Source organism: Channa argus, chromosome 10, assembly GCF_033026475.1.
Source record: "Channa argus isolate prfri chromosome 10, Channa argus male v1.0, whole genome shotgun sequence".
Classification (NCBI taxonomy): Eukaryota; Metazoa; Chordata; class Actinopteri; order Anabantiformes; family Channidae; genus Channa; species Channa argus.
The window spans coordinates 9277915-9305633 of NC_090206.1; the positions used below are offsets into that span (position 1 = coordinate 9277915).

Sequence of the window (27719 nt, forward strand, 5' to 3'; positions counted from 1 at the left end):
TTAGCACTTAGAAGCTTTAATCCATCAAAATACAAATTCCATTATTGGGCAGAGAAAAACATCCATATCAATATGATATAATAACAAACCTTGTTGGATTCTCCCAATTCTAATTAATCAGTCAGAGCTATCTGGCAGAAATATTACCCTATTATTACAGATACTTGACAAAAACAAGACATGTTTATAGCACAGTCGTTCAAAATAACATGTTTTGTTTCGGTCAAAAATCAAACAGAAAATGGAAATCACAGTGGCTGAGGGTTAACCAGGATGACGTTCTCACCCCGGATGAAAAGCTGGTTGATGTGACGTGTGTGGACTTTGCCGTACGTCTGGGAGTCTTTCTCCTGACAGGCCCCTGGACCCTGGGCCTTCAGTAAATGTTTATCCTGTTTGGATTTAACAGCGTCTGATCGTGTGGACTCTGTCCTGGTGTCCCCTCTGTGGCTGGTAGGTTGAGAAAAGTTGCTTTTTTGAGTAGGTTTGGGAGCTTTGAGTTTCGCTGCTGATTCCTCTCCCTCTGAGGTTTCCTGGAACTTTAGTTTCTCAAAGAGCTGCACAAAGATTTCAAGCACAATAATATTTGTAGATGAAACTTCCAAGTTATAATTATTAAATCTAGCAATGTCTTTTCAGCAATAGTCCCTAAACACATTCACATTCTCTAATCACCTCTCTAGATAGTGAGTATTATAATTACTGGCCAGGTTTTGCATTACCATGCTGGATTCACATTGCAGTGCATCCATGTTACTGTTTTTAATTTGATCCCATTGATCTCCACTTTCACACTCTAAATGGTAAATGTGCCCTTATATAACGCTTTATTCCAAAGCGCTTTACTTCAAGTTATAATTATAGAATAAGTAGCTTTACAATGCTGCGTCTCCTTCACCATTTCACTCACGCACCGATTGCAGTGTCGCCATGTAACACTAACACTGCATTAATCATTGAGCTATACTCAACATTTCTGACTACTGCCACTGCTTCAGGATTATAACTATTACAGAGTTGGAAACATTCAAGTATTTTGACCCCTTTATGTGTTGCTTTACTTTAATGCATTGTAACTTTTATCTGAAATGGAAGAACTGAAAATCCAATAATGATGAAAAATAGTTTTATACATTTTAGTAACAATTTAATAATTGTGAAATGGAAGAAGTTTTGAACCACCAAAGCTGAATTGGAGTTGGCTCTAAGGCCAACTTAAAAAAAAACAGCCAATAATTGTAGGGTGGTTAAATGAAAGCCACATTTTGTGCATAACTTCAGACATTATGTCATAAGTTAGAGAAGGGTGAAAATAGCTGAATGCAGAAAAATCTTTGACAAAAAACCTTATGCAGTGTGAATGAGACCTGATACTGGTTTGATGGGTCACCTATCAGCATAACACTGACTGAAAGAATAGAGACAGGACAAGGTGAAGTAGCTTCAGGACAAGTCTCTGACTGTCCTTTAGTGGCCGAGCCAAAGACCAAACCCAACAGGACATCTGTGGACAAACTAGACAATGGAAGTTTATTGACCGTTCCAATCCAATCAGACAGAGATTAGGAGGAGGAAGAAAAGTTTGTAAAAGGGATTTTACAAAGTATTAATTAAGAGATATTTCAGATACTGTAATTATTGTCATAAATTTTTAAACATTTGTAAGAACATATTTTTACTTTGAAATGATGGGTTACTGAATGTACTCTGATGGTCAAACATCGATTCTTCCACACTTCAACTTAAATTTACACTGCAGTACAGAGAATGTGAAGGGGTCTAAATACTTTCCCAACCAACTATATATTAATCACATACACAGTAAAAACTAGCACATACCCGTGTAATGGTGAGGGCTTTCTCATGGTACAATGCCTCTCCAAGCAGAGGCTCTCTGTACGTCTCATCTACATCCACCATTGCCTAACAGAAATTTTAAAAAAGCTGTAGAACATACTGCAACCAGGAATTGTCATTTATACGCTTTATGTGAAAATATGAATGGGGACCAACAAAACAAACAATAAAAAAAATAAGTCACTCACCATGTTCCAGAACTTGTCAAAAGCCACGACAAAGCCGGAGCACACTCCCCTCAGTCCTTTAAAGGTCCTAATGTGAACTTTTACCCGTATCCTCTCCTCAACGCAGCGGAACAGCTCACCCAGAGGGCTGCCTTTACACACTGCAGACACATGACAGACGGGTTACACTTACTACTACTAATAAGTTGCATAAAAGGCTTCACTTAGAGGCCAAAAGGTTGAGCTCAATGGACTGTTGCAGCTGTAATTAACTGCCCTTTAGTGCACTGCTTACTAATACTTAAAGCGAAAAATACAATTTTCTGAAAAGCGGATTTGTTACCACCGTGTGTACAGTGTAGGATCTTCTGCAGTTGAAAATAAAAAAACGTTATTGCTGAAAAACTATGCAAGACTGTTTTGACATATCTGTTAGTAGCTCTGGCTTATGTAAAGATTGACACCCATGAACCTGAAGGGAGCAGATGTGGGTTTGTGATGTACCAGGAGACCATTGGGTGCAAGAGTAGTTGCATAGCATATGCTGTATGTTTTTAATATGCTATGTCTTGGATATGCCTAAAACTTTGCCTAAGACTCTTTGCTGTAGGGAAAACTACACGTAACATGGAGGAAAAGAAAAAAGGTTCAGTGTCTGCACACGAATCAAATGTTTGAAACTACTGAGGCGCCACAGGTTATGATGGTAGACTTTGAGTGACACAGTTCTCCACCATGGCCCGCAGTGATGTGGTAAAAGCAGCAGTATAAACCTACGGGACATCCTTGTCAGGACGTTCTTCGGGGCTTTGTGCTTCTTCCTCCGCGGTGCGCTGCTGCTCTCCCCCTCCTCTGCTTCTGGCACCGGGTTGTTGACCATAAGCTTCTTCAGCCTCTCGATGCGTTCCGGGTCCGCCAGCCCTTTCATCGCCTTCTGCCGCCTCTTCTCCACATTCTCTGGCTTGGCTCTGCCCCGGCCGCCCTTCAGAAAGCCCTCGTACTCTGCCACATTATTAAAAGAGCGGATGTTTGGGAAAGGAAGCTGAACTGTAGGAGAGTACAGGGCCAAGAGAGGGTCAAACTTGTCCGAGCAGACGTTTAATTTGTCTGCGTCTTCAGCTTTGCTTTCTGCCTCGGGTCCGTGCTCCGATTCCGGCAGTTTAGTTGAACAGGATGCTGATTTCGTCTCTTTACTGTCTGATTTTGCACTTTTTCTTTCTCTCTCCTCCATGTTTGAAAGAACCACAGAGTAGTGCACCGTGAAGTGTCTTCTTCTTTGGGTTTTATTAGTGTTGGCGTGCCACAATTTGAATTGCCGCCATCTCCCGGAATTCATGTGCTCCTACAGGAGTTGTCCCCCACCCACACACGCGCATATTCTAATATAACCTTCAGTCTTTCCTGCTCTGCCCTCCCTTTCACGGTCAGTGCTGCTATTTTCTGCTTATCCCCATCCACAACAAACTCGTTCCACCTGTCTTTGAAACTTTTATTCACAGCAGCTCGGCCCCACGGTGAAGCCAGGACTCCTGGAAGATTTGTAGCAGTAGGTGGATGTTTCCCTTCGCACCTTTTTAGGAAAAAACTAAACATCGCTCAGCAACATTTCGGTCGCGAGGTTGTTTTTGTGCGCTGGGTGCCAAATGTAACAATCTAATGGTAATGGCTTGTAAATTATTAAAAACGGAACAAAAGTTCCCGTGAAATAACTTGCTAATGGACTAACACACAAAACGTTTTATTAATTAATAGACGATCTTTGGTTGTAATGTTCTCTGGTTATCACAAGATGGCGATAAAATATAGATGATGTTTGCCTCAGCAAAAAAAAAAAAAAAAAAAAAAAAACTTTTCTCAATAACGAATTAGCAGCATATGAATAATTCTTATGTACAAATGGCTTTTTTAAAGAGTGTGTCAAAACAAGTGAGAGCAATGAAATGCCTTTTTTAGTGAATTGTTTGATAATGTCTGGTCTGGCTGCGGAACTTTTGTCGTTTCGTTTGTGAAACTACTACGACAGCAATCGCCGACGGACTGTACACAAGTCAACGTGAGATGTTTGAGCAGATTACAACTGTGTTACAATAATGTTACGTACATATGAGTTGATTGTGTAGCTTTCTTACCTACCTAATTAAACCTTTGAGTTTTTATCTAACAGGATAGTTAGTTGTTAGCGCATGAACAAATTTAAATAAGTAGCAAACGTTATGGTTATGTAGGTGCAGAGGGCTAAGAAAACAGCACATCACATTCAAGCGTAAGTACTAGCTTTACTGTTATAATAGGCCCGGTTTAACAATCATTATCCCACAAAGATCCTCATCATTAGTAAAATATCTGTAAATTACCTTTGATGTCAGACGTAGTCTTGTTCTGGATCAATATAAAGACACTCGTTTTTTGAGAAATATGTTTATTCGTGTGTTTGCTGATTGATTTTTTTTTCTTTTCAGCAGCAGCCTCATGCTGATTGGAAAGGTTCGCACATTAGGTAGACACGTCCAGTGTAGAGTCGCCCATCTTTTTACCAGCACCAGCAACATGGCAAAGAGCAAGTTTGAATATGTCCGCAACTTTGAAACAGATGACACTTGTCTACGTAATTGCTACATTGTTGTGAGACTGGATGGCCGAAACTTCCACAAGTGAGTTTGCTTTTCAAGCTACACATCTGTCACCTCCATGAACACATAAGTAATGCAGAAAACCTTTTATTTGATTTTTTTTTTAAATAATCCTATTTTTCCTTGCTTTTTGCGTCAGGTTTGCAGAGCAACACAAGTTTTCAAAGCCCAATGACAACAGAGCCTTGGGCCTTATGACCAGGAGTGCTCGGTCTGTCATGGAGGAACTAGAGGATATTGTCATTGCTTATGGTCAAAGTGATGAGTTCAGTTTTGTTTTCAAGAGAACCTCCACCTGGTTCAAAAGGAGAGCCAGGTAATGAGTTTTGGCAGCAGAACAATGTCATCCTCACTCATGCTTTATCAGACATTGTTATTTTTGTCTGCCTTCACTTCTCCATCTTTCTCATCTTGTAGTAAGCTCATGACCCATGTGGCGTCCCAGTTCTCCTCCTCATTTGTGTTTTACTGGAAGGAGTTTTTTGGGGAACAGCCCCTACTGTACCCACCAGGCTTTGATGGACGTGTGGTCCTGTATCCTAGCAACCGCAATCTCAGAGACTACCTCAGCTGGAGACAAGCTGATTGTAAGTAGATACACACATTTGATTTCTAGGGGCGGCAGTGGATAAGTTGATAGTGTGGCCCCCTACCACCTATAGGGTCAGAGGGTCATGCTCCGCTTTTTGTGACCACATGTCAAAGTGTCCCCAGGCAAGACACTGAACCCCCAACAGCCCATCCCCAGCCGTGCCGGTCCCAAACCTGGTATAAATTGGGGAGGGCTGCATCAGTAAGGGCATCCAGCAAAAAAACTGTGCCAAATCAACATGTGGACAAATGATCCTGGCGACCCTGAACTCACAGGATAAGCTGAAAGGACTAAAAAAACATTTGATTTCTAGATCAATACACTATATGTTGTATGGCGTATGGTGAAATGTGCCAGACCTGTGCTCATCTGTTTTTGGTTTTCAGGTCATATAAATAATTTGTACAACACGGTGTTTTGGACATTAGTACAGAAGGGAGGACTCACCACTGTCCAGGCAGAGGATCGCTTAAAGGTAAGAGAGAAACACAAGTTTTAAGGTAATTAATCAATGCTTCTGTGTACATTTGTATGTTAAAATAATATTGAAAGTGTTCACTAATGTTTAAATCGTAAACTAAGTAAACTATTATATTCTGTACTTTGTGCCAAAGACAAATTTACATTGTCTTGTCATACTAATAGTTCTCTAAAGTTTCTGGAAATCTGGCAATTTTAAGGAAATTCATTAATGAGAATGTTAAGTTGTTAGTCTGTGAACTCTTGTCCTTCCTTACAGAAACAAAACTAAAACTAGAACATTATTTGCTTAACAAACAAAAAAATACAAAGTGACAAAATTCAAAAGGAATCTTTTGTACATTTCTATTTGTAAATTAAGCATAGTGCAAAATTCTGCTGTTATTTAATTTACCTGAAAATTATGAATGTTGTCTGGAAGTCAGTGTGCAAGCTTTTTTTTTTTGAGATAGTTTATCAGATATTGTAAAAATAATTTGCCTCTAAACCGAACAAAACAAAACAAAATGGCAGGATTCCAGGCTTTTTCTGTCTTAAAGGTAAAACCATTCATTGTTTAGTTTTTCTAAAATAAAAGAAATAAAAATGACAAATAAAAAGAAAAAAAAAGTTCTTTTAAGGTTAGCTGGACAAGTACGAGCCTGTACTATAATAAAGGAAAGTATAATCAGCAACTCAAGTATAACAGAATTTATCTGCCTCTGCATAAATTATTTGTGTGTCTGTGGGAAACTTGTCTTGAAAACAGTTGTTGCAGCTAAGTGTTGGTTATTTTACCAAAAATACTTTTTCGGAAAATGCTGTTGCGTGTACACTGTAGACGAGTCGTCACCATTTCATCACTATTTTTAATTCTAGTTAAGGGTGAACTCATGCTCATTGTGGCTTGTAACACAGCAAACGTTTTTATTATATTGATAAATATGTGCAGGGAAAAAACATCTAAACCAACAGAAGGTGTAATATCTTAATATAGAACATCAGGTCTGTAGCTGTGTGTGTGGCAGCTCCCACTCACTGATGCAGCTGTGTCAGTCACTTCATTCTCCAGTGGGCTGTGAGGGAAAGTCCAATGATTTAATGACAGCTGACAAGTTGCGGAAATGTTCCTACTCAAGTTTATTCACAATCGATGGAATCTTTGTGCTTTCAATCATTTCTTTGAAAAGTAAAGCAACCAACCTGTTTGGGGTGTACCCTGCCTCAAACCCAGTCTCATTTTGGATGGGATCAATCCTGTGACCCTCAACAGGATAAGAGTTTAAAATAAGGGAGGGGAGGTGGAATGGATGGACAAACCAAAACAAAACAGACAAAGATCTCCTAATTCAAACCACAAACTAATGGGCAGTGTAGTTATTTTGATTGTAGACTGGATGATGAGATGACTCTTAGAAAGTTGTACCCTACACACCCTGTGAGGGATCACTTATGATCGTTATATTTAATATGGTTAATGTATAGTAAAATGTACGTGCATATGTGTTTGTCCATTTTCAGGGAACATTAGCTGCAGGTAAAAATGAGATCCTGTTCTCAGAGTTTGACATCAACTACAACAATGAACCTGTCCTCCACAGGAAGGGCACCACTCTCATCTGGGAAAAGGTGGGCTGTTTAAAAACATCTGAACCGTTATGACAGAAAAGTTCACTTGTATACTTTTGTATAATATCTTTGACATTGTGTGAATACAACCTGTTTTGTCTTTTTTTTTTTTTTTTTTTTTTGAGAAACTGTTGTTACTTTGGTCTTTTGATCTTAAATTGGTTTATATCTTTGGAATCGTGAGGATTTCTGCTGTCTAATAAGTTATAGTTTTTCGAGTTGTGTCCCGGATAGACTGGTGTTACTTTGACATACTGTAGGTGATTATGTCTTTGTCCCACGGGCGACCCGGTGAATTATAAGGGGTGGGACAATAATGTATAAATAATTCGAAAAAATAAATAAGCGTTCGTTGCAGCCCTAATTTTATCACAAATGACTTTTGATGTGATTGTTTGGGGCCAGGGCTGTCAATCAGTTATCAAGCCTGTAATGTCATTATACAGAAAACTTTAAAGGTGATCGATTAGAAAACAATGAAAAGGCCTCATTGTCAACTCTTCAAATGCATAGTTTAAGTTTTGGTCACTACAGTTGCATTAATAAAAACATAATTCTAGTGTATAAATGGCCTTTCCCACAGTGTAATCTGTCAGTTGATATGAAGATGTGAAGACGAGGGGTAGTAAGTGGGATCTGTAGTGTTGAAAAGTGCAGAACTACTTTAGCTCAGTCATCTTTTTCTCATCATTTATTGTGTGCACTTTCTGTATAAACATTTCGGTACATGTACATTTATGCACATAGTGATGTTGCTACATCAGGGGTAATTGGTTGACATAGATATTAAAAAACAACATATTATGCAAGCTAGAGGAAGGTGACCAAAGAAAAAATTACAAAAATCGACACACACAAAGAGAGGAGCAATTTTTTAAATGGCACATAAATGTTGAAGATTTAATTTTCTTTTTAAGGAATAATTTGACCTTCTTTTTTTGCGAGAGAGCTTGGCAAGAATAATGATGCCACTCACAAAACTTTCCATTAAATTGAAGCTACAGCCGGGGGATGGTTAGCTTAGCAAAAAGTCTTGAAGCATACATGGAAACAACTAGTCTTGCTCTGTCCCCCCCCTCCCAAAAAGCATCTCTGAGTTTTATCCCAAAGAACATGCTTGTTAGTCCAATAAAAAAATCCAAATTGTAAAAAAGGTTTTACAGGGTCCTGAGTGCTAGTGGACTGGTTGAGCAGCAAATGACAGACACTTTAGAAAGCAGCAGTATGTAGCAGACAGAGTTGTCTTTCCTAGATTGTTACATGTAGCAGCACTAATCGTAGTTCTTATTTTCTTTATTCTAGCGGGAGGAAACTGTGACAAAAAGCATGAAGCTTCCAAATGAAGAGGAGAAAGATGTGGCTGTGACCCGCAGAAGGAAAACTGTGGAGGCCCACCACTGTGACATTATAGGAGACCAGTTCTGGGAGAAGCACCCAGACATCCTGGAGGATGACACCTGCTAACAGCTCCTGTGCTGCTGTAGGAGAAGAATGTAGAACAGACTCTGGCCAGAACAGGCCACAGGGACAGCTATGGTTTGACACTGGCTAAAATAGACGGATGAGCCCTGAAACAATGTTTGAGACTGAACCTTTTCATGTTTTTATGTTTACTCCCTCATAGCAAACTTTTATACATTAAAGTTCGTCGTAACATTCTCTGGAAATAGGACAACATCTCCCCCTTACTTCCTTAGCCTCGTGTAATGCATCAGGTTTCTTTTTCCAAAAATATATTTTTGTTCGATATCATATATTGCATTCAGAATACTGCCATCACTTGATCTTTCTGCATGTTTAAAGGGGCAACTTTTTAACTTGCTTTCTATGGTTCTATTTCAGGAAGTACATGCATGTGAATGCTTCTAGCAGATTGTAATCTGGAGGAGTTCTGGAAGAGCAGGTCGACCAAGACTATAACCTCTGTAGTATGACCAAGCAGATGACGTCATTTGAGCCTGTCTAGTGGCTAGCCTAGCCGCCTTGGTCCCCTGATGGGCTTTTATCTGTGTCGGCATTTTAAATGTCAGCCATCCCATGGTTTAATGATTCAGGAAGCTGTCTGCAGTGTTCAATATCACCTACAGTTTATAGTAAGAAAGAGCATATCTGAGGTAGAAAAAAGCAGAGTAAAGCAGAAACCAATCCTTTGGCAGTAATGAGCGGCTTCAACTTGCTGCCAGGACATCATTCAGCAATGTGAATGGATTCAACAGCCTGCACTGTCATCAGTGCTAAGAATACTTCACACACCCTTTGAACACTCTGTCCTTCTGACATGTGCTCTGTGGCATATTTATCATCACACTTACAAATGACCTGCACAGTATGAATGGCTGCTGGAAGCCTGAAGTGCAATAGGCCTACTGTATTTTTACTGTAGTAGGCTCAGTTACTGTCAGGTATTAGAGCTGTATTTTTGAATTGGTGACCCTGCTAAAAGCATGTAGCTACTGTACTTTATATAACCAGGATTCAACTGTTGTGGTTTTTTCACATGCAATCAAATTCATTGTCAGATTTGTCTTTTCACGTCACCTCAATTAAGTGAAATGTACAAATGGTTATAAAAGCAGATGTGATTCTTTCCTTGACGACGAAAAACCCACTTTGGGCTTAAAGCTGGTCTCTGGTTTCAACACATAGTATTACTTGACATATGGCTTTAGAGATTGGGGGAAAACCAGGAAACCAGAGCATGTGGAAGCAAGTGGTGTAGTTATTTAAAGACTGCATGTGGTTACATGTAGGGCTTAACTAAAAGCCATTGGGCTGCTTGTTGGGGAAACAAATAGGGGGACAATAGTATGCAGAACCTTAGTAAAACCACTTTAATTTTAGGGACATGTTGCATTCATATAATATCATTTACACTGAAATTACAAGCAAACAAGTGAGAAAAACTTTACACCAGCATCAGATATTGTGTTAAAGGGAAAGCTGGTAGTGCAAGAGTTGGTATAACAATCTTAGAATATTGCATAGAAACATAAAATATACTTATATATTATAAATAACATAAACTATTACATAGCATATTGAGAGAGGACATATCAATCTCTGGTCTCTGGTCAGTAAGGCCAAAGTGCAATTCACCTATATCGTGTATCTTCAGTAATTACGGAGCTTTACTGTTACAAAACCAGGAAATCATATGTATCTTTATGTATTGAGGGAAATCGAACAAAATGTCAAACATACAATAGACTTGAATTGTCGGAATTATTAATTGTACATCAACATTTTAAAACGATTCGTAGAAAAATCAAGCATGTGTCATGAAGAAGTGGCAGGGGCAGGGTTATTAATTTTTTTTTTTTTTTATTTGGAAGCAGAGACAGGTGCATTTGCGCTTAGTTGTCCCACGTTGGGCATTGCGCGCTAACTCCGCCACCTCATGCTGAAACTGGTGCTTAACCACCTCCGCTGTTTTGGTGCTGAATGATGACCACGGTTATAATCATTTGATTTAACGATGCACGACTATTTCGTCCACAATCTCCAAAGAGGTGTTGAACAGCGGCTGAGGGAAAAAAAAAAAAAAACTCTTACCATGTCTAGGAGCGTGACTCCAGTGTCTGTGGCTCATTCTTACATTTTGTCACCGTATCCAATCGCCGCACCTCAGTGGAGGCAGCATGTGAAGGGGAGTGGTGAAGGAGATGCGCGCTCTCCCAATCTCACTCGCACTGACGTGCTGCAGCGGCTTATCGCGATGGTAAAACGCAGGCTTTTGATGTCAAATACGGAGACCAGATAACTGCACATTTATGTCTCACTTTATGAAATTCATTGGGAGCCGCTTGTTGTTAGAATGCGTCCAGGAGCGCGTCCTCCTCTCGACACGGCGCAGTGCTCGCTGCGTCTGTGCCTCCTAGTTTTCCTCCACTGTGTTGAGGCTGCTGTTTCTGAAGCCACTGTTCATAATGGTGAGTCTGATTGTCTCTGGGAGCTATATCTGGAATTGGAAATTTAAATATCTCGTAGCAGCTGTAACGCTATTGCATTTCACTACAGTGTAGTTTACAATTCACTCTGACACCAGCTGTATTTTTCATCAGCGTGCACAATGTGCATTTTACTAGTAATTTTTTGTTATCTTTTAAAAGTGCATTTTGCATCTATATTTTAGTAGGTCACCAAAATGCATAGGATGTAGACCTCCTAATTGTAATTTGCCAGATTCTGTACATTTTATTTGGTTTCTTTTTCATTTTTCATCAGTATTAAATGAGCAGGGTTCACGAAGAACTGAGAGCATCCTTGAGCATATCCAGAGATATGAGATTACTTATCCCATATGGCTGCATCCTCACCGACACAGGAGGTCTGCCAACAAAGAGGTGAGTCATCCTGTCTATTTTAAAAAGAAAACACTGATACATGTTTAAGTGTTGACATAAGTCAGCTTTACAATGTCCTCCTGCCACCTACAGCAATGGTGCCTTTGTTTTTTATTCCAGCATCCCGCAGAGGCACAGGTTCTGATCTCAGCTGAGGGTCAAGAGCTCAGACTACATCTGGAGAAAAATGAGTGAGTGATTTAAGGAAAATAAAGTGCACTGCAGTCTTTTAAAACATGGAATAAGAAGAAGAGTCGCTGTTAGTGTCTGGCAACATTTGGTGTGGTTACAGCACTTAATAAAAAAGACAAGATACAATGCTGACCTACATTATCCTTAAACGTTCACAAGATGTTTATTTGCCCAGATGTTATCTGTTACATGGACATATTTAAGGTCAGTGCCCCTATGAGTGTAGAAGGGGGTGAAGGGAGGGTGGGGATTGTGGATGACACCCGATCTGTGTGCCTTGGGCAAACAGGAAATAAGACGGCACCTCCACACCTCGCGTCCTGTAATGTAATGGAGCAGTTCCTGTCCAGTAACAATGGGATAGTGATAAGGAAGCAGAGTATCTCACCCAGTTATTGGGCAGTGTGATCGCTGGGTGGAACAGCAGACAGGACCTCAGCTCTTGAGATGTCAGTGGTGACAACAGGGCTATGGTTTATTCTTTTGGACGTGAGCCAGCACAGAAGTGGTATGGGAAGCTTTTATGAGCACTAGAAATGAGGCCCGTTTTTACCATCTAATGTCTGCTCTGTCTGTCATTCATTCGCTCTCAGGCACACACATAACAGTCCGTGACTCCACTGTGTCTGACTGGCCGTCCCCTGAGGGATTTAACTCCTTGCCCTCCCTCCCCAGCAGGTGACTGTTAGATTTTCATCCTGGGGCAGAATGTGGTTTGCCTTTGGGCTGTTGAAATAAACATGACATCCATGATTTTCAAAAGGAATTTAAAGTTTTGACTCCTCGGACAGATTTCGACTTTCCTGAAGATCACGACCATTCAGTACCGGTTTTCCTCGTCCCCTGCAAACGTAGATGTTTCTTGATCCTCTTTTAGCATTTTTTTATTGACTAGTTATTATCAAAACCTTTGAACTATTTCTCACTCACTCGTCTTCATTTTCTAGACCTCCTACATCTATAGCATAGATCGTAACCCCCTCCCCAAATAGTTTCTTTACAGTCCCTTGCAAGATACTTTTAGAATGATCAAAGAAAGAGATTGCCTGCTCTTCTTTGTAGACCCTGTTATTAGACTATAGGTTTAGCACAGCCCCACTGAGGAACACAGAAGTTTGTGTCTATGAAGATCAATGTCAGAGTTTGGACAGAGGCCAGAGAAAATGCTGTAAGTGTCCATCTCTGTGTCCTGGCAACTCCCTCGTTACCTCATTGCTTTTGCAACCGACAGTCTGCAGATATAAGGGACTCAAACTAGCTCTAATATGGGTTTGATCTCATCTGTTTTTCATTCACTTGCTAGAATTTACATCTTTTTTGTTTTTACACTCTCCTCCTTTTGAATCTAGTCCACCTCATTTGCTCTTTACTGAATGCAAAGATGTAGATGTAGATGTTGGTATTCCTAACAGCTGGAGTCCAGACCCAAGTCAGTTATGTCCTCCCCTATCATGTATGTGTGTGCGCACATTAATTTTTGCATTTGTTTTTCTGCCTGAGCTTTTATCTTAATGAAAGGCTGTGCCCGTAAAGGTTTGATTTGGTTAGAGGCCAGGCAGGGGTTATAATATGCTGACTCAGAGTGCAGGAAAGGGGAGGTCGGAGGAGACTATGTGTCAATGTTCGTAACCGTTACCCAGAATAAGAAGAGTTGAGGTGAGATAAATAAAGAAAGAGGGTGGGAGGTGTTTTTTGTGGACTATGACTGTTTCAGATATGACTTGCATTCTTGTGTTCTTCTAACACCCTTCCTGCACTCCATTAAGTGCACGAACATGAATTCAGTAGGCAGTTGGGAAATGTTAACAGTATTGTTCATCTCTTCTCTTCTCTCCTTTAATCTCATATTTCCTCACCTCTACATGTCTGTTTCCTCCTCTCATCTCTACTTCACCTCAGATGTCCTACAGTGTCTAGCTTAAAAACGAGCACCCCATCCTTCATCTCTTTGCCTCTCTTGCCCCATCTGAAATTCCCCAGGGCTCTTGTACAAACATATATCTCCCACTTGCTCTCTGAGGTCAGGTTTTGTGAGACCATGGCCACACGCAGATAAACAGCATAACACACACACAAACACACACTCACACACAGCACCCCAAAAAGAACACAAACAAAACTTACAGCACAGATCTGCTAGATTGCCAGTCTAGAAAGCAGAGGACAAGGGATTCATTTGCTTCTCCTTGTTTCCGTTTTGTCTGTGTTTAGTCTCAATAAAGTGTGAGCATGTGTTCTTAGATTTCTGACTTTAGGCCTCAGTGTTAGCATCTATGTTGTGGAAACACGCATGCACACAAACATTCCCATAGGTCTTGACACAACAGAACATTGGCCTCCCTGTGCTGTAAAAGCCTCTAAATCATCCATTGCTGAGTGGTGCTTTGACTTTGCATCAGCCTTCTCCTTCCCTCCCTTCACCCATTTGCAGTGAAGTCATCTGATACTATGAGAGAATGCGACCCACTGACCCTTATGCATTACCCCATGTCCCATTTTCATCCCTTCTGCCTTCACTATCTCCCAACTCCATTAGCATTACTCCCACACCCCTCCTTTCTCCTTCTGAGGCTGAACCAAGCCTTTGTCTCAGCCTTAGAAAGTCCTGATTCAGGCAGTATTTCTCTGCTCAGTTACAGCAACTGTCTTGATTCTGGGTGCGTCCAAACCCTGTCTGTACTACAGCCATCACAAAGAGGTTTTTAACATCTTCATTTGAAAGCTGCCAGAGTATTTACGAAATACCATTATGCAATTAAGCATAAGGGATATCAGAAATCAGCGTAAATTTTTTTTACGTAGAAAAAAAGTTGCTGTTTCCACGGTTTGGAATTTGCCGTTTGTCTTTGCCAAATGTGACAGTAAATATCTTTGGTTTTTAGCTGGTTGGCTCTTGGTTGAAAAATGCAAAAAAACTATGAAATCTAAAGACATCACATGGGGGTCTCAGAGATGGTGATAGATGCTTGATGCATTATAAGTAACACTTCACAGACTGCAAACATTATGTATAGTCAGCTATTCACAGTCACAGTCTGCTGGTCCTCTTGTCCAGTCTAATACTGGGCTTGATCATCAAGCACAAATGGGTTTGTAAGTGAACATGAATTGGGTATATATTAGAATCCATGCCATTTATACACCAAAAATTCAATTATGAACTAAGCTTGCAGAGATCAGCATGTGTTACCCCTAATATTTCTTCACAGACATTTTCTTGCTGTGGTAAGAAAGCCAATGTCAAATGATGAGCCAAAATGAAACTATAGGTTTGAGCACACCCATGTGGTTGTGGTAATTCTGCTTTAGCTGGATGATACGTGCAGTTTTTTACCTTTTGTTCAGTTATTTCTGCTTTAATAGCACCAGATGAGATTCGGTGACTCTAGTGGCTTTGGCAGAATTAACACATGTATTTCACGTAGAGGTACAGGTCACACTGGTACAGAACAAGTATGGGAGTGTACACACTGAGTTTTCCCTAAGGACTCTAGTCAGCATAGTCTGACTACAGTGTAAATATGAATGAAGGAGAGAAAGAATCGTAATTTCCTTATAAAAAAAGTGATTTCCTTCCTGTAGCAGAGTGACATGAAATGAGAGGAAAACATGGTGAGAATGTTTGGGGAGGTAGAGAAGCAAGGAAATTAAAGGAAGGCCAGATGAGATTAGAGGGTCAAATCACAACACAGTGGGGGTTATCCCATTTAGGGTTCTCTCAAAGTGTGTGTGTGCGTGCGCACATGTGTGTGTGTGTCTGCGTGAGCCTGTGTGTTTGAACATAGCCCCTAACTCTCGGTGTGGTAATCTGTTAAAAGATGAAGCAGCCATTTCTGGTCTCTCTGCAGCTGATCTCATCAATAGGCCGTCATTGTTTCAGGAGGCTTGTCTCCTTCAGGGCATCTGATGGTAGAACAAAAGAAAAATCCCCATCTTCCTTTCATTTGTCTTCATCATCCTTCAAAGTGAATAGTCAATAGAAAATGCACCATTGAGAAGATTTGAGAAGATCACTATGACCAACTAAAAGTAGTTGTGTAAAACCACAACTTGATGGCTTTCCATTCAATTTTTGTACTGAAGGAACAGATGGATTTGTATATATTTGATAGTGCTGTTGTAAATGTAATGAGTAAATATTATATGGGATCATGATGGGACATCTTAGTTCCCTCTCGTGTAAAATGCACTGTTTCAACCAGCATCAGTAAGTGAGTTTACTGTAGTTTTCTCTACACTTTGATTTCCCAGCAGCAACGGTGCAAATCAAAGTTAGTGTGTGGGAGAAAAGAGGAGAGGAGAGAGAAGAAGCAAAAGGAAACCATCTGTGAGTTGGACAGAGGTTATGAATGAGAACAGGAAGAATGGATTGAGACAGCGTTGGGAGAAAGACAGGAAAACAAGCATCTGTCTGAGATGTAAATACTAGGCCGATACGTTGACACAAGTTTGCCAGAAAGAGGATGATTGCAAAACCACTTTCTTCATCACATACATACAGATGGCAAGAATGAAGAATGTGATATTTTATCACAATACAATTGTTGTTTCTCTCGATATCTGCACATTTTCCTGATTTATTATCCTCCTCCGCAATATTTGAAATTCTAGATAGATAGAAAAAAAAAGGAGGACAATGGTAAATGTACAAATGTGGCCTGGACATTTAAACAAACTTAAGCTGTCATGACATAGGGATGGTACCATCTTCTCACTTTCCCACATTCTTTTTTGTGAAGTCCTATCTGTAAGAGGGCTTTTGCCCAAATCTTTAAAGCAGGCTGGTTCCGTTGTGTCTCTGTCACAATGAATGTTTTATGAGCTGTGGGATGTTAGAGGGAATCTGTTTTCTTCTGTCTCTTTAGTTTCCTGCAGCTTTTACCCTGTATATTTTCTACCATCGTGCCACTATATGGAATTTCTGACCCCAAATGTATTCTCTTGCAAATTGAGTCTGAGTTTTTGTTGTCTTTGCCCAGGCAGCTACTGGCCCCTGGATATCAGGAAATATGGTACACTGCTGATGGAACTCGCAAGTCCTCCTCACCTGGCAACATTGTAAGTCTGAGAGACAGTTTGATGAATGATTACAGAAAAGAGATAGAAGTCAGTACAGTTGAGTACATTTCATTGAATGTGGGTCTGTTCTGCTCAGGATCCTTTGGTTAAATGGCAGCCTTTGCTAATTCATAGTTTCCCTACACAGATGCAGCTACATGTTGAGCAAATTTTTTTGTCTCCTAGAGAAATTGTTTTTACCATGGGAAAGTTTTGGACATGGAATATTCCAGTGTTGCTCTTAGCACATGTTCAGGATTCAGGTAAGTAAAGCCCAACCTGCTTTTAATATTTGAAGTCTTTTCTAAGAAGTTTCCCATAAGAATAAATCCAGCTTTTTATGAAGCTGGTTCCTATAGTTAAGAACTGTACTCTAAGAGTTTCTCCAGCAAATTAGTAAAGAGCTACAAGAAGTGACTAATAGGACAAATAACAGGAAGTTAGTGAATCTATATCAGATTAGACGGGGACAAGAGCGTTTTCTGACTAATTTCATCAGCATTTGCCAGTTGCTCAATGAATTCAAGCTGCTATAGATATTACCACATTAGCGCACATTTTATAGCCTCAGTTTGTTTTCCTGCTGATGTGCAAAATAAAATTAATGAATACAAGGCAATTTCCCCAGTGTTGTCCAACGTATTGACTAAGGCACCTGTCTGTGTAATAGGCAGTTTACTGTTGTAGAACATTTCCACATGCCAAAATATAGACATGCTCATAAATATTGGAACAATTATACATTTGTGTGGCCATTACAATAGTTTGGACCACTTTTAAGTAGCAAGACCATCAACAGCAAAAGGCCTGGAAGACCCCAGAAGACAATTATAGCTCTTGAGGAGGTCTACACTCAGAGACTGTGAAATGGATAAAATACAGAGGCTTCACAACTAATTGAAAGGACCAGTAATGCTCAAGTACAAAAAAGCCAGATTAGACTTTGTTAGAAACACTTAGAAAAACCACTTCTGAAAAAAGGAATGCACAGTACAAGCCCATAAACCATCGTCACATCATGGTCATTAATTTCACTTACTGGAGACAAGACTGAAGGCAGAGAGACCAACACACAAGCAGCAGCTGAAGCCAACTGCAGTAAAGGCCTGACAAAGATTTCAGGAAGTCGTTGACAGCAAAGGATTTTCTTTCCAAGTATGAAAGTCGATGTTTTCTAATTATGTGTTTGCTTCATTATTTATAAGCCACCATAAGGGGGGTGTGCAGATGAAATTGATTCCTGAATGATTAATGCCAAATTTTAGTTCAGCATCTTAAGTTAAAGCTGAAAGTCTGGACTTTGCTCCCATGTTGAGTGTTTTAAATTGAATGTGGTACTGTACAAAGGCCAAACGCTTAGGAGTCTTTCCAGCTCTCAACTTCACTTTCTCTGGCTTAGTCATGCACATGTGTACATTTAAACAACTGATAAGAAAGTTTACATAGAAAGAGAAAACCTAGCTGAGGTTTGCAACACGATGCCAAGCATGATGCAAGTTAATACAAAAAAAATGATATATACATGCATAAATATGTGCTGATTGATAGAAAAGTCAAGTTAAGCTTAATACAATTTTTTCCATACATCAGTTTGTTAAAATGAGCAGATTTGAGGTAACTGATTCTTCTCTGATTTTAATTGAAAAAAATTGGACCATTGTCAGCCACACATTCCCAGATTGGATTCTTCACAAGGCAGTTTAAGACTGTAAGGCACATAAAAGTCTAAGTTATAGGCAAAGCATCCTTCAGAGTCAAACAAAGGTCAAATAGATAAGGTGACAGGAAGCAGTTGTTCCATGTCCTGTGTAGTCCAGTAGGTTAGTAGGTCACTGGCTCCAGAGTTGGTTCACTGAGTGCAGAGATCCTGTGTTTTCTTCTCATGTGGCTTCTGCACAGCCGAAATTTCCTGCTGGAGACACTCAGAGATGAGAGAGCAGCAACAGAGACGTTACTGGCGAGTATTGACAGAAACCACATGTGTGTGGTTCATTGTTCTGCATCTGGAGGATGAGTGGATTAATATGTCTTTTTTGTAATGTAGATCCTGTGGAGAAATGCAACCACGGCATAGAGAGACACTGACATGTGGGCGTCTGACATTTCCAGATGTTTCTTACAGCTGCTTGACCTGCTGCTGTGTAAATGCCTGCGTGTTTATGTATAAGCGTATGCGCTCATGAGTGGTTATAGTGAAGACTCCAAAAGACGATATTGTATATTAATTGAAATGCTTTGTGTATTGCACTGTGTGATTTTCTTAAACTCGTAAATCTAATAAGACCTGTGATTGAATAAAAATAAACAAATAATGTGGCTGCATGCCAAATGATCTGGCATGCAGCCATATGCTTTTCCAAATGCTTTAACTTGAAATTGTGATTAATTACAGGTGGAAATTACATATGATCTCATGTTTTAATATTTTAGCACATGGAATTTTGTTGACAATGTTTGTAATAAAAACATTTTTAAATCTATAATATGCTATAATCTGTTGATGGAAAGACAGCAACGCCATTCATGCTGGACGTGCTTCAATTTTTCTCAATCCCCTATGATTAATGGAACCTTCAACAGTGCCTTGTTTCCCCAGGGGACTGATTTCTCTGAACTCAAGCGTCAGCTACTTGATAGAGCCTCTTCCCAATTCCACGGGCACACAGCGTCATGCTGTGTTCAGAGCCGAGACTCTCCACCTACCCAGAGGTACCTGCTTGCATCACCATGGCAACAAGGAGAATGAGGAGGGCCTCAGTGGCTTCCTCCATGGAATTATGTCACCAGAGAGGGTGAGTTCAGGCAGGACCACAAGAAATAACCTGCCTGATGTCCTGTTTGTTGCCCACAAAGCATGGCATGATGTCCTCCGCATAATGTGTAACAAACTGTGCTGTTTCCATTTACAGGAAAAAAGAGACCTGAGCCAGAATATGAAGTATGTAGAACTGCTGATAGTGGCGGACAAAACCGAGGTGAGGACACACTTTTTGATTATGTTCATATTTGGCCAAAACAGGAACTATATTACTATATCTTCAAATAGAAGTAGAGGTTGCACCTCATGACGATTAGGTCATAAGCGTACCATCTCCACTTAAATGTTTTAGACCAACCACAAAATCTATAAATAATAAAAATATATATAACAGAAATGTCATTTCATATCCTTTTTGTGTGGAAAGACCCTTTTGAGCTTTGCTAAGGTGTGAAAATAATTAGAGTTGTTGTCTGTTTCAATGCTACTATCTTATGCAGTATGAGAACCATGGCAGTAGTCTTGAGAAGACCAAAGAGAAATTACTGGAAGCTGCTAACTTGGTTGACAAGGTAACATCTGATGGGAAATAATAAACCCACCAACATATTCTCAAGTTTATTAGGCCAATATTTAGTGATGAATACTACAATACTGCATCAGTAGTTGTTCCTGTGTTTGTTAACACCTGCAGTACTATAAGGCTTTGAGCATACGTGTGGCATTAATTGGTCTGGAGGTGTGGACCGACGAGGACAAGATTAACGTGTTGGATAACCCACACAGCACTCTGGCATCTTTCCTGTCCTGGAGGCGCAGACAGCTCCGCACACTTCCCAATGACAATGCTCAGCTCGTCACGTGAGTGTTTCTCACACGCTGTCTCTTCTGGCACTAGTCTTCTCATTTATCGTTTCTTCACCCTCTCTAATACTTAAGTTTCCCTCTACAACCACTGTGTCTCATGCAACAGATCTTTCAGCAGATTTCTTCGTCATTGTGTGACAAGTATGGACACTAGTTGTACTCCGATGGGCTTTTGATGGAACAAATAAGCATTTTTGTGTGCAGGGGGAAGGTATTCCAGGGCACCACAATTGGGCTGGCACCTCTGAAAGTCATGTGTTCTGACTACCAGTCTGGTGGAGTGAACATGGTGAGAAACAATTATCTAAATAAACATTAATGCCCTGCATGTATACGGTAACGTAAATCAGGATATTCTGCTCATCAGAAAACAGCAACATCAACACAATCAACCTGCTGGAACACTATAAAAAAACGTGTTTATGAGAATAACAGTTATGGTTTAATAGCAAATCCTTATGGAAAATATCAAAAAGACTCCTTTGTTGAGCTTTTATAAGTAAGGTTTAAATTAATTTACAGTTAAGTGAAAAAGTTTGCATACACTTACACTGAAATGCCAAAAACGTAAAACAAAGACAGTTTTTTCTTCAGCAAAATTTTTAATGCACCTTCAGCTAGTACAAATGTTTATCATCACACGTAACAAAAATGGTCAAGGAGTAAAAGAAAGTTATACTAAAATACACGCAAGTACTAACGTATTGTTTAATCAGGTAGCTGATTTTTTATTAGGTCTGTCAACACATCTAGAGGGGAAGTCCCAAGCAGTTTGCTGAGAGCAAAAATAAAACCAATGGGATCATGGAAGTAGCTTTTGGAAGACCTCAAATAAAACTGGTAAACCTTCCTAAAGCTGGAGAGTGATATAAAAATATTTTAAAGCATTTAGGGATTCAAGTAGCAAATGTGAAGGCTTTCATCCTGAAATGGAAGAAAGATAGACACACTAGGATTTTTCCAGAAAGTGGAAGACCAAGAAAAATAACTGAAAGAGGGTCTAGGAAACCTACTCAAGAGCTATGTAGGAATCCAAAACAAACAGAAAGGAACCTGACAAAGTCCTTAGAGGCAACTGGAATAAAAGTTTTCATCTGTGCAGTCAAGCGTAGTATGCACAAGTGTGGATAGTTTGGGAGAAAAGCAGGCATCGCTTATTTCTAGGCATAAGGCAGATCATTAGGAGCATGCAAAGCAGCATGGGGACAAAAAGGCGTTTCGGAACAAGATTATATGCTTTGATAAGACCAAAGTTGAATTATTTGGTTATAATTTGCACAGCTATGTGTATATATGTAGATATATGGCAAGTAAAACACTGTCTATTTAGAGATGAACACTATTCCCAAAGTCAAACAAAGCGGAGGCTCACTGATGTTCTCCTACCATCATTTAAAACACTAAACATGAAGAGGCAGTGGATTGTTTAACAAGACAGTGATCGATACAAAGTCAACTCAGAAATATTTGAAAAAGATTAAGTTGAATGTTTTACTGTGACCTTACCCCTCTTCAGACTGAAATATCACGGAAAACCTGAGTAAAGACTGTACACAGCAGACAACCAAGCAATCTGGTAGACTTGGAATAATGATGCCATAAAGACTGGGCTAAAATTAGACCTGAAAGGATACAGCAAACTGCTTGAGACTACCCCTGGAGAGCTACATACTTGGAAATTGAAAGTGCAAGCCCAGTTGAACGGACCTGGGGCATAGTCAAGCATTGAGTGTTACTATAACTTTCTTTGTATACAATCCTCAACCCTTTTTCTGATGATGAAGGGACATTTGTACTAGCTGCATTAAATATAACATTGATAGAAAAAAGTCTTTGTTTTACTCATTTTGCCATTTCAGAGTAAGGGTTTGCTAAGTCTTCCATTGTACATGATGGAATTCAAGCACGCATCAAGCAATAATGACATTATACTAATGTTAAAGACAAGGATCCCATTTCACTCTTCAATAGGACCATTCAAAGTTGGCTGTTGGGGTTGCTGCCACCATGGCCCATGAGATGGGCCACAACTTTGGCATGAGCCACGACAGTACAGGCTGTTGTCAGGCAAAAGAAGGGGAGGGAGGTTGCATCATGGCTGCTGCTACTGGGTAAGATACAGTTTACTAACATAACATGTAAAGTGTATACAGACAGAAGAAAAACTTGGAATTTAGAAAATGCTTTTGATTGGAAAATACTGTGTGCTTCTTCCTCGGCATAGGGACCCGTTTCCACGCGTGTTTAATAGTTGTAACCAAAAGGAACTGAAGAGTTACCTGAGCTCCGGAGGTGGAAAGTGTCTCTTCAATTTGCCGAACACCAGAGTCATGTATGGAGGACAGCGCTGCGGCAATGGTTACCTGGAGGATGGCGAAGAGTGTGACTGTGGAGGAGAAGAGGTTGATGTTGCAACATGTCTCTGGATTGTGTTTATTTTGGATGATTTTTGGGACTCAAAACTCACTTTATTTGCGTAGGAGTGCACGAGTCCTTGCTGTAATGCCAACAACTGCACTTTGAAAGCTGGAGCTGAGTGTGCCCATGGCGTCTGCTGTGATAACTGCAAGGTAACACTATGTCATGTTATTGAAGGGGAACATGAAGAATGCATCCTGTGGGATAATTTGTACCATTAGATTACTATTAGAACACTTCAGTTCCTATGTCTGCTGAATATCTTGTTTCCTCTTGTTCTCTCATTGTGTAGCTAAAAAGCCCAGGGGTGCTGTGCCGTGCTCCCTCAGGGCCATGTGACCTGCCAGAATACTGTGATGGGAAAGCAGAATCTTGTCCTGCTAACTTCTATTTGGTGGATGGTACATCATGCGCAAGTGGACAGGCCTACTGTTACACTGGCATGTGTTTGACGCTGGAGCAGCAATGTCAGTCACTGTGGGGACGAGGTGATTAAACTAACTGCTTACATTAAAATACAGTGCAGTGTGAAAGTCTTAAGCCACCATCAGCTTTGCTGATTTAGCAAAGATTTGAATTCTTTTGGTGAGTTTTAAAGTAATTTATTGTGTATTATACCAGATTAACTGGTACAATACAAGACATTGTGGAAACCAGTTCATGATTTTGTTTTACCTGCTGGGTGTTGGGTTAGCTAAATAAATTTTTTATATTGCAAAAAGTCTGCAATATTTCACTATAAAGATAAGCAATACAAACTTAATTTCCTAATCACACAAAAATTGAAAAAACTTGATGAATATACACAGTTTTGTCTAAATTGAATAATTTCACATTAACATTGTAAGCAGTTTGATCTTCTGTGTATGTTGAAGCAGAGAGGCTGCCCAATAGAGTCAGAGATGGACCCTCAGTGGGTAAAAATGGTTGAGACTGTTATTGGACAGTTTCCATATTCACGTTGTGACAGAGCTTCCCTAGAGAGCCTTTGTAGTACCACAGAAGCCACACAGAACAGTAAGGGATGGCATCTGGTCTCCATCAGGTGGTCGTATAACACACCGTGCATGCATTTGTGTGTGTGTGTGTGTGTGTGTGTGTGTGTGTGTTATTGGTTTTGTGTGTATGCAGCAGTACTTATGTCTCTCTGTGCTTTGTCTTTGTTGCAATCACAGATAGTCGCCTCGCCCCTGACCTGTGTTTTAGGAAAGTAAATGAAGCCGGGGACATGTATGGAAACTGTGGCAAAGATTCCCTTGGGAACTACAGGAGTTGTAAGGAAAGGTAAATATTATATGATTTCTTTGGTATGTACTCAGGAAGGAGGGACAAATTGGCAAGCCTACAAGAAGCCGTGGCCTTTTCTGCATTAAGCATTGGTCTCAGCAAAGGATGATGTTCTTTAATATTTATTCCAGGGACGCTAAATGTGGAAAAATCCAGTGTTTAACTTCGGCTGTCAGGCCTATTGGAAATAATGCTGTTCGCATAGAAACGTCAGTGACTGTTGGCAACAAGAGAATCCAGTGTATGGGAACACACGTGTACAAGCTTGGGCAGGAAGACAAGGAGGCACCGATTGACACTCTGGACCCAGGCCTGGTCATGACAGGCACAAAGTGTGGCGATGACTCGGTGAGATGTAATGAACTAAAGTAAATTTCATGTTGTGATAGAGAGCAAACAGTAGATGCTCTGTGGCTCAGATGTTTGTGATTTTCATGAAGTAAGCTTGTGCTATTTTGACTTTCATCCTCACACCTCTCCTTCTTCCAACAGGTTTGCTTTGATGGACAATGCCGCAATGCATCTTTTCTCAAAGCTGATGAGTGCACTGCAAAGTGCCATGGACATGGAGTAAGTTTCCATGGATTTCCTGAAAGTGTTTGGTTGCTGGCCAACTGTAATGAAAAATGACAACCTTGGCAGTGGAGTGAAAAGTATCGAGGTTCTTTACCTAATTAGAAGTACTGTATCATCACAACAATGTAAAAAAACTGATGCAAGTACAAATACTGCTTTGGAAATTGTAAGTGTAACCAAAGGTAAAGGACTCATTCTACAGCATCCCTATCAGTATCTGCAACGTAACTGTAGCACTAGTGGTTTGTAGTGGGTTGCCAAGTAGAGAGGCAAAGGTTTATAGCATTTTTAATATTCATTCATTCATTTGTCAATTATTCCTTTAATTATAATGGGGAATATGCTCTCTCACTAGCTTTGTAACAACAACCATAATTGCCACTGTGATTCCGGCTGGGCTCCTCCTTTTTGTAACCAGAAGGGCTCAGGTGGAAGTATAGAGAGTGGACCTGTCATCACCCACAGTGAGGAACTTTTCATTTATGATGACAGTTTGAAATGCTTCTTTGAAATAATGCTTCTTTGTTAAACTTAATGTTTCAACAGGCAGTCTGGTTCCAGTCCTGGTGGTACTCCCTCTGGTTCTCTTTGTGGTTTTGGCAATTGTTGGACTATGGTGCTACTACAGACATAAACTCCACCCACTGAAATTTTCAACTTCGACTCCAGCTTCAGGGTCTGTAGTCTTGAAGTGTTAAATACTAGTGATCTGCTTTTTAATTAATGACATTACAATTGGAAGAATAGCTCTGTACACCAGTTTCCATCCATATTTCTATTCTCAGTTGCTCAGTCCCAGTCGAGAACAAGTCTGCCAATGGTAACATCAGTGGTCATCCCAACCCGACATTCTTGCTAAAGCAGCATGAAGCAGCCAACCTGGTATAGTAGCTAAGGACCCAAACATCACCATAGTCTCTGTTGTTTTTGAAGTTTAGAATAAACCAACAAACTAGTTTTTGTGTTCTTCAGCAGAGGAAGTCCTCTCCTCACTTGAGCCCGTCTTGCTCAACTGGGTCGAGACCTGCTATTGTGCGCCCAAAAGTGAAGCCCCCTCCTATACCTGTGTATAATGCAGGTCAAAGAGAGCAGACACCTCATTCCCTGATCCAGCCTGTAGCTGCTCCTCAGAGACAGTTCTCTCCTCTGGGTTTTACTCCACCTCCATGTGCAAAACTGAACGAGCAGAGACAAAGAAAGGCTCCTCCACCACCTTTACCTACCCCGGAAACCAAAAGACCCTTACAGCCTTTAGTAGTACCTAAAGCCCGACCGGAGCCCCCAAACAGGCCTCCACCACCTTGTCCTGTCAACAGATCAATAATGGTGAATACATGATGTACATGTTTATAAGTTACACCATAGGCACATTATCTTTAAGTGATCTGAGCATGAAAAGGCTGACTTCTCATTTTTATGCAGGAACAACATGTGAGAAGCCTGCAGGTTGCCACTAATTCCCCGCAGAGAGGAAAAGTTGCTTTGATGCCACCTACTGGAGAGAAAAGGCTAAACAGGTAACTCATCTTGTATTTTGTTTTACTGTCAGTCACTGCAAACCCTTAGTCAACTTCTGTTTTGTTTTGTTTTTTTTGTCTCCTTTTAGAACCTAAAGTAAGACATCAGGAAGATATGGGGGACCACCACTATTATCCAGAAATGGATTGCCTTAAACTGTCTTTAGCAGCTGGTTAAGAAAATGTGGCCCTGTGGGTAAAGATAAATACTTGATACATTAGGCCCGTGAATTACATTATATTTATGCTGCTGTGCAACTTGGGAAAACAAAATTACAAGGAACTAAAAAACATATCACCTTGTCTAAGTTTTAGGCTTAACCAATATTTTCCAAGTTATTATTGCTTTCTCCACTTGAAACCGCCAGAGCTGTACATTTTTTATTTTATAATTATCCTCCAAAATTTTAAAGAAACTGTGAAATGGATCCATGTGTGTCAACAGTGTTGAAACAAAACAAAGAAAGATTCAGGTTTACAGTGTAGCCTATATAGTATAAATGGTGCCTCTTAATTACATTAGATGGATGTCTTATATTAAGAAAGGGTGGGGAAGTTCTTATGTTTATGTGTGAATAACACTAGGATTTTAAATGGACTAATTGGGATACGTAAAATCCTAGCATGCATGCTGTAAGTATATGGTTGTGAGAGATTTATTATCACTTTTAAAACTTTTTTATATTGTTGTAGTGATGCACTTTCAATGATCTTTTAGGATCAAATACTCACCCCCATCCCCAGGGGTCAAAGGTGACTTCCATTAATCAGCTAGTAATAGTCATCTTGCGAGCCAAGAGGAGGTTAGTTTTTGATCTTAAAAATGTTTAGGGTATCCCATCAAGTTGATCTTGCTAGTTTACACCCTAACTTTTGTATCTTAGTTGTGTCACTGACAGTTAGTGACGAATTTGCCTGTGTCGAGGGCAACATTCAAAAATTATTTCATTTTAGGAACAAAACCGAGCCATAATTTAATGTGTGAGTGAGACGTCTCAATTGCACCATAAGTTTTAATTATTTAGCATGTTTGTCCGCAGCACTGTTTAGTGTGAGTTCCCTCATGGTGAAAATGCTTCTTTTGATAAGACTCCGTTATGTGTCTGCAGGATGTAATGTGATAACTTTAGCATTATTGTAAGGTACTACCTGGGGGATAAACAAGTTTTATCTTTAATATGGAAATATGCTCTCTCAGCTGCCATGTTTTATCTTCTTTCTGACCTATGCAAACTCAGGCACCGTGCCACACTGTCTGCAACTGGAATCCAAACAAAACACAGTGACAAATAAAATTATGTCATACCCGGCTGTGTTTTTCACTACTATCTTGTTCAGATAGATATATACTGTAGCTACTTTGTTAATC

At 40.0% G+C, this 27719-nt stretch overlaps 3 protein-coding genes across 11 annotated transcripts; 2 read left to right on the forward strand and 1 right to left on the reverse strand.

Annotated features, from left to right (window-relative positions):
- On the reverse strand, positions 1–3360 carry lsm11 (LSM11, U7 small nuclear RNA associated). Its single transcript, XM_067517597.1, has 4 exons — positions 2802–3360; positions 2046–2185; positions 1840–1923; positions 1–557 (listed from the first exon to the last, which is right to left on the reverse strand). Exons 1-4 carry the CDS (start codon positions 3358–3360, stop codon positions 249–251), a joined length of 1092 nt encoding a protein of 363 aa, XP_067373698.1. The 3' UTR covers positions 1–248.
- thg1l (tRNA-histidine guanylyltransferase 1-like) lies at positions 318–9009 on the forward strand. 6 transcript variants are annotated; one of them, XM_067517602.1, is made up of 7 exons: positions 318–453; positions 4484–4675; positions 4794–4970; positions 5072–5241; positions 5633–5721; positions 7227–7334; positions 8637–9009. In XM_067517602.1, exons 2-7 carry the CDS (start codon positions 4494–4496, stop codon positions 8796–8798), a joined length of 888 nt encoding a protein of 295 aa, XP_067373703.1. In that variant the 5' UTR covers positions 318–453; positions 4484–4493; the 3' UTR covers positions 8799–9009. The 6 variants fall into 6 exon arrangements, with proteins under 6 accessions (XP_067373703.1, XP_067373705.1, XP_067373706.1 ...); XM_067517604.1 differs by having other exon boundaries at positions 4487–4675; XM_067517605.1 differs by lacking the exon at positions 318–453 and adding an exon at positions 3430–3570 and having other exon boundaries at positions 4487–4675.
- Positions 8899–27660, forward strand: adam19b (ADAM metallopeptidase domain 19b). 4 transcript variants are annotated; one of them, XM_067517590.1, is made up of 24 exons: positions 8899–9037; positions 9177–11263; positions 11559–11677; positions 11798–11868; positions 16849–16927; positions 17114–17190; positions 19524–19719; positions 19837–19902; positions 20186–20257; positions 20380–20546; positions 20757–20841; positions 22524–22663; positions 22777–22954; positions 23033–23122; positions 23263–23458; positions 24146–24254; positions 24389–24605; positions 24750–24827; positions 25189–25297; positions 25380–25509; positions 25619–25715; positions 25806–26159; positions 26256–26350; positions 26440–27660. In XM_067517590.1, exons 2-24 carry the CDS (start codon positions 11149–11151, stop codon positions 26444–26446), a joined length of 2847 nt encoding a protein of 948 aa, XP_067373691.1. In that variant the 5' UTR covers positions 8899–9037; positions 9177–11148; the 3' UTR covers positions 26447–27660. The 4 variants fall into 4 exon arrangements, with proteins under 4 accessions (XP_067373691.1, XP_067373689.1, XP_067373692.1 ...); XM_067517588.1 differs by lacking the exon at positions 8899–9037 and having other exon boundaries at positions 9150–11263; XM_067517591.1 differs by lacking the exon at positions 8899–9037 and having other exon boundaries at positions 9150–11263; positions 25809–26159.
- The last annotated feature ends 59 nt before the right edge of the window (positions 27661–27719 follow it).

Coding starts and splice junctions, on each gene's coding strand:
- thg1l (XM_067517602.1), top strand. CDS start 4,494: ATGCTGATTGGAAAGGTTCGCACATTAGGTAGACACGTCCAGTGTAGA. Junction 4,971..5,071: donor TGGTTCAAAAGGAGAGCCAG/GTAATGAGTTTT, acceptor CTCATCTTGTAG/TAAGCTCATGACCCATGTGG. Junction 5,722..7,226: donor AGGCAGAGGATCGCTTAAAG/GTAAGAGAGAAA, acceptor GTCCATTTTCAG/GGAACATTAGCTGCAGGTAA.
- adam19b (XM_067517590.1), top strand. CDS start 11,149: ATGCGTCCAGGAGCGCGTCCTCCTCTCGACACGGCGCAGTGCTCGCTG. Junction 11,678..11,797: donor GGAGGTCTGCCAACAAAGAG/GTGAGTCATCCT, acceptor TTTTTATTCCAG/CATCCCGCAGAGGCACAGGT. Junction 25,716..25,805: donor AGCATGAAGCAGCCAACCTG/GTATAGTAGCTA, acceptor TGTGTTCTTCAG/CAGAGGAAGTCCTCTCCTCA.
- lsm11 (XM_067517597.1), bottom strand. CDS start 3,360: ATGAATTCCGGGAGATGGCGGCAATTCAAATTGTGGCACGCCAACACT. Junction 2,186..2,801: donor CGTCCTGACAAGGATGTCCC/GTAGGTTTATAC, acceptor ATGTGTCTGCAG/TGTGTAAAGGCAGCCCTCTG. Junction 1,924..2,045: donor TTGACAAGTTCTGGAACATG/GTGAGTGACTTA, acceptor AATTTCTGTTAG/GCAATGGTGGATGTAGATGA.